This window comes from Setaria italica, chromosome II (genome assembly GCF_000263155.2).
Source record: "Setaria italica strain Yugu1 chromosome II, Setaria_italica_v2.0, whole genome shotgun sequence".
NCBI classification, from domain to species: domain Eukaryota; kingdom Viridiplantae; phylum Streptophyta; class Magnoliopsida; order Poales; family Poaceae; genus Setaria; species Setaria italica.
Window position 1 is genome coordinate 4228449 of NC_028451.1, and position 5275 is coordinate 4233723.

At 39.1% G+C, this 5275-nt stretch overlaps 1 protein-coding gene across 1 annotated transcript; it reads left to right on the forward strand.

Annotated features, from left to right (window-relative positions):
- The first annotated feature begins 451 nt into the window (after nt 1-451).
- On the forward strand, nt 452-5034 carry LOC106804178 (LRR receptor-like serine/threonine-protein kinase GSO2). Its single transcript, XM_014804754.2, has 2 exons — nt 452-1789; nt 2971-5034. The coding sequence occupies exons 1-2, from the start codon at nt 487-489 to the stop codon at nt 4842-4844; spliced, it is 3177 nt and encodes a 1058-aa protein (XP_014660240.1). The 5' UTR covers nt 452-486; the 3' UTR covers nt 4845-5034.
- Nucleotides 5035-5275: the final 241 nt, after the last annotated feature.

Sequence of the window (5275 nt, forward strand, 5' to 3'; positions counted from 1 at the left end):
ATGTCAAGATAATATTTTGAACAAGATTCCAATCAACCTTTTGAAAATCTAACCACTATAGACAGCTTTTAGAATATTCAGTTTGAAAATTTAGAATACTCATTGAAAGACATAATATAATATTTTGTATGTTTATATAATATCTTCTTACTGAAAATAGTGGCCACACAGCTATGTTATCCAAAACACCTTCTTTTCTTTAAGAACAGGGGAACGATTGTTTCTTTTTCTATTTTATTAATATGATATTTTTATAGTCAATACGGAGACTTGTTTTCTCTTAGCTTTGCCTTATTAAAATAACAATTGAAGATTCCGTAACTATGGTTGGGGGCAGATATTACTTCCATGCGAGTTTATATTTTGGCCCCTGTTCGCTGGTCTTCCTCTCGAGTCAGCGGCCGGAATGTGTGGTTCAGAGCAACCAGAGAACAGAATATCTACACACGATTGATTGGAATTTGGAAACTGCAAACCAGTAGCGCAATGGCTCCTGCCAAGGATCGCCTCCACAACCTTCTGGTCCTGCTCTTGTTCATAGGTTGCCTCTTCGTAGATGCTGCCGCCAAGCTTAACACCACAGCGCCTTGCCTCCCGGATCAAGCTTCTTCCCTCCTCCGGCTAAAAGCTTCCTTCATCGGTGACAACCTACCATCATGGCAAGCTGCAACAGATTGTTGCCACTGGGAGGGCGTCACCTGCGACATGGCCTTTGGAAGAGTCATTTCTCTTGACCTCAGTGAGTTCCAACTAATGAGCAGGCGTCTTGATCCTGCGCTCTTCAACCTCACCTCTCTCAGGTACCTCAGCCTTGCATTTGTTGACTTCAGTGGAGTCTCGCTCCCGGCATCTGGGTTTGAGCGGCTCACAGATATCATTAACCTCGACCTCTCTTATACCCGTTTTACGGGTAAGATCCCAATTGGAATTGCGTGCCTCAAGAACCTTGTGATCATTCACTTGCTTGATAATTACGAATTGTATTTTGAACGGCCAAGTTTCCAAACCATCATGGCAAATATGAGCAATCTGAGGGAGCTTTATCTTGATGGAGTGGATTTACATAACATCGGATCGGATTGGTCCACTGTTTTAGCAGACTCCGTTCCCCAGCTACAGATTCTTAGCTTGTCCGGGTGTCGTATATCAGGTTCTATCCACCCTTCATTCTCAAGTTTGAGGACGCTTGATTTGTCCTGGAACCCCATGCTTTCTGTGAGATTAACATATTTCCCAGCTGGAAACAATTTGGAAGTACTAAATCTAGAAGGGACCAATTTCTCTTATGACACCCCATCCTCGTTTGCCAATCTTGAGTCTTTAAAGACATTGAGGCTTAGCACGATGGGAATTGATAATGAACTCGCCTCTTTGATATCTGAGCTTCCAGCATTGGATGACCTGCGACTCATTGGATCAAATTTGGAGAAACCGGTATTATCTTGGGTCAGCAATCTTACCCAATTGACAGTCCTGCGGCTTTATGGTTATGACTTCTCTAAATCGGTTCCCACTTGGATCGGCAAATTGACAAGGCTGGAAAGTTTGATGATATGGTATTGCAGTTTCTCCGTGCCAATACCATACCAGATTAGAAATCTTACTAAATTGGCAGCGCTGGACTTCTCAAGATGCGACTTCGAGCAAAGAATGCCATCATGGATAGGCAATCTTACAGAGTTGACTTCTTTGACCATTGATGATTGCAGTTTATCTGGGCCAATACCCTCAACAATTGGGAACCTGATCCAACTTGAATACTTGGAGTTCTGCGATACTAACATCAGCGGTGAGACTATGTCCCAGTTACTTTCTTGAATACCTCCTTTTATTTTGCAACTGTAGACAGATCATACACCTACTGTATGACACGCCATGCATACACCGTTAAAAAAATAATAATGAATTTAAGTGAAGAAGAAAATTTAACACTACCAAATCAACAGAGTGACCTTCAGAAAACAAGAAAAAGGCTTTGGCTAGTAATTTTCGGCAATGTTGAGAAAAGAAAAACCCTGATATTTTCACTTTGAGTCTATGACCAAATTTCCATAGTTTAGTAGTTTGGAAGGTTAGATGCCTTTAACACTAGTACACACGAGTCACGACTCAGGTCTTCTTTTCCTTCTTTTTTTCTCTCTTGACATGATACATTCAGATACCATAATACAGTATTGGTCCATTTACAAATATACCAAGGAATATTAATTTTTTGGGACAGGCCTTTTTATTATTTTGACCAGATTCACATGTGACTGTTCTCCAACGAGAAATCAACTTTAGTATATATCATTTGTAGATCGAAACACTGGATCTGTAAAATATATATCAACTTTCTCCGGTCTAAGGCCTATTTGAAAAACCTGAGCGTGGTCTCTCTCTCCCTCTCTCCCTCTCTTTCTCAAACCTGAGCGTGATCTGGATTTTCTAGTACTTGTTATGATTTGTGAAGGAAGAGGACCCTTTCTTGTGGAATTGGAATTGGATGGTGCATTCCCAAATTCTAAAATCCAAACGGTACTTTCCTTTCCTCCAGAACGCAGTTACTTTAGTGTCCTTGCCCCGTTAGTGCCATCACTTTTTTAGGCTAGTCTCAATGCACAATTTCATTGCACTGTTACCAAAACTACAAACTTGTTAATTGTGCCTGTTGGGTTTCATAAGGATGAAATTCCTCTCTCATTTCATGTAACTCCATCCTCTCTCTCCTCATAAAGACCTTGCCAAATCAACAAAATTGCTAATGTGGTGTAGAAATTAATGCTGATAAAACTTTTTATAAAACTCCCACTGAGACTGGCCTTAGATTGCAGCAACATTCAGATATGTTTAGCTCCAATGTAATGAGATGCTAATTTGGTTCAATTTCATACTGGTGCTTTCAGTGTGAAAAAGCATTAATAAAGTCTGCAACATTCTGACTTTTAGTCTGCAACATTCTGAATGTTGGTATTCTACCCTAACATGCAGGAAAAATTCCGAAGTCTTTGTTCGCTCTTCCAGTCCTGCAGTGTCTTCGTCTAGCTGAGAATCAGCTTGTTGGCTCACTAGAAGACATTCCTGCTCCTTTATCATCACCATTGTGGGAGATCGATTTACAAGGTAATCAATTGACAGGTCCAATACCAAAATCACTTTTTCAGCTCACGAATCTTGAGTATCTCAATCTTGGCTCGAATAAATTGATAGGCACAATAGAACTCGGCTCTATATGGAGGTTGAAAAATCTCACTTATCTCGACCTGGGTAACAATATGATATCACTTGTAGAAAAAGAAGGTGATACGATATTCTCTTATTCCCTTAAAATCCAGACCTTATACCTTGCATCTTGCAACCTTACAAAATTTCCGGAACCATTAAAATATCTTGACACTATTCAATATCTCGACCTTTCTAAAAACCAAATCGAAGGGGCCATACCAAGTTGGGTGTGGGAGAAACCACTGCGTCAGTTGAACCTCTCACACAACATGTTTACTACTTTAGAGAAGTCTCCTACTGTTCAGATGACACATTTAAATTCTCTTGATCTCAGTTCTAATAGAATTCAAGGAAGCATACCAATACCATCAACTCCATCCGACCTGATTCTGTTGGATTACTCAAATAATAACTTCTCTACCATTGAACCTCACTTTGGCAGGTATCTTAGAAATGCCATCTACATCAATTTGTCAAAAAATAAATTAAGTGGCCATGTCCCACTTTCATTTTGTAGTTTAAACAAACTTGAGCTCATGGACTTATCTTACAATAACTTTAGTGGACCAATTCCATCATGTCTTATGGAAAGAGTTTACCTGAGCATATTGAAGTTAAGAGGAAACAAATTACATGGCGTGCTACCTGAAAATATTAGAGAAGGATGTAAGCTTCAGACAATTGATTTCAATGAAAATCAAATTGAAGGTGCGCTACCTAGATCACTAGCAAATTGCCAAGACTTAGAGGTTCTTGATGTTGGCAGTAATCATATTGTAGATTCATTTCCATCATGGATGGGTACTCTTCCAAAGCTTCGAATTCTTGTGTTGAGATCTAACCAACTGTATGGCACTATAAGGGATCTTCGCAGTGGCTACCAACACTTCACAAGTTTGCAAATAGTTGATTTGGCCTCCAACTATTTCTCCGGTGACTTACATTCTGAATGGTTTGAGAATTTTATTTCAATGATGAATAACAACAATGATGAGGGGCAGATATTAGAGCACCAAACAACTGCATTAGAGGCACCATTGTATCAAGATACTGTCACTATCACATTCAAAGATGCTGCTTTAAGCATCACCAAAATCCTTACTACTTTCAAAGTAATTGATTTCTCAAATAACTCATTTGAGGGTTCCATTCCAAGTTCAATTGGAAGGCTTGCTTCACTTCACGGACTTAACATGTCGCACAATAACTTCACGGGAGAAATTCCATCACAACTTGGGAAGTTAACAAGGTTGGAATCAATAGATCTCTCTTGCAACCATCTCTCAGGAGAAATTCCACAGGAGTTTACCTCCCTAACTTCTCTTTCCTGGTTGAACCTTTCATACAACAACTTGACTGGAAGAATACCGCAGGCAAACCAATTCTTGTCATTTCCCAGCAGTTCGTTTGAAGGCAATGGTGGCCTATGTGGAATTCAGCTTTCCAAGGAATGTGACACTCGTCCAGATTCAACCACCCCAAGCACATTGGCTCCAGAACGCAATACTTTGTGGCAGGATAGACTTGATGCCATCATTTTGTTCCTCTGTGCTGGCTTGGGCTTTGGCGTGGGTTTTGCATTGGCAATCATATTCGGTCCCTTTTACCACATAGAAGAATGGCTTTGCAAGCATTTGTAATAGTAATATAAGTTTTCAACAAGAATAATTATATGTTTGTGTTGTACTCGTTATTAGACGAGACATTTTAAATCCACTCATTTGTAATTACGTTGTAACTAGTCCATCAACCCGTACTTCCGCATGGGTCAGTATTTTTAAAAGCTGTTGTATTTGAAAATTATTTAGAAATTAAACTCCTTGCTAATAATCAAAATTCTTTACTTATTACTCTCTCATTTTTCAATACTTCAACGTAGTACTCAAATAGATGTGTACTTATCTTTATCCAGTTGTGATTGATTTTTAATTAGTAATTACTCTATACACTTTTTCATCCACATTCACACTTTTTCATTTTATATCGCACCTCCATACATTATGTTTAGCATCAAAATTAATATTTTTCATCACTTCCTCACATACATGTATAAATGGTCTACATGGTGACA

Bases quoted from the DNA above. Each gene is read 5' to 3' on its own strand.
- LOC106804178 (XM_014804754.2), top strand. From the start codon at position 487: ATGGCTCCTGCCAAGGATCGCCTCCACAACCTTCTGGTCCTGCTCTTG. The intron at 1,790-2,970 runs GTGAGACTATGT...CCTAACATGCAG, and splicing joins CTGCGATACTAACATCAGCG to GAAAAATTCCGAAGTCTTTG.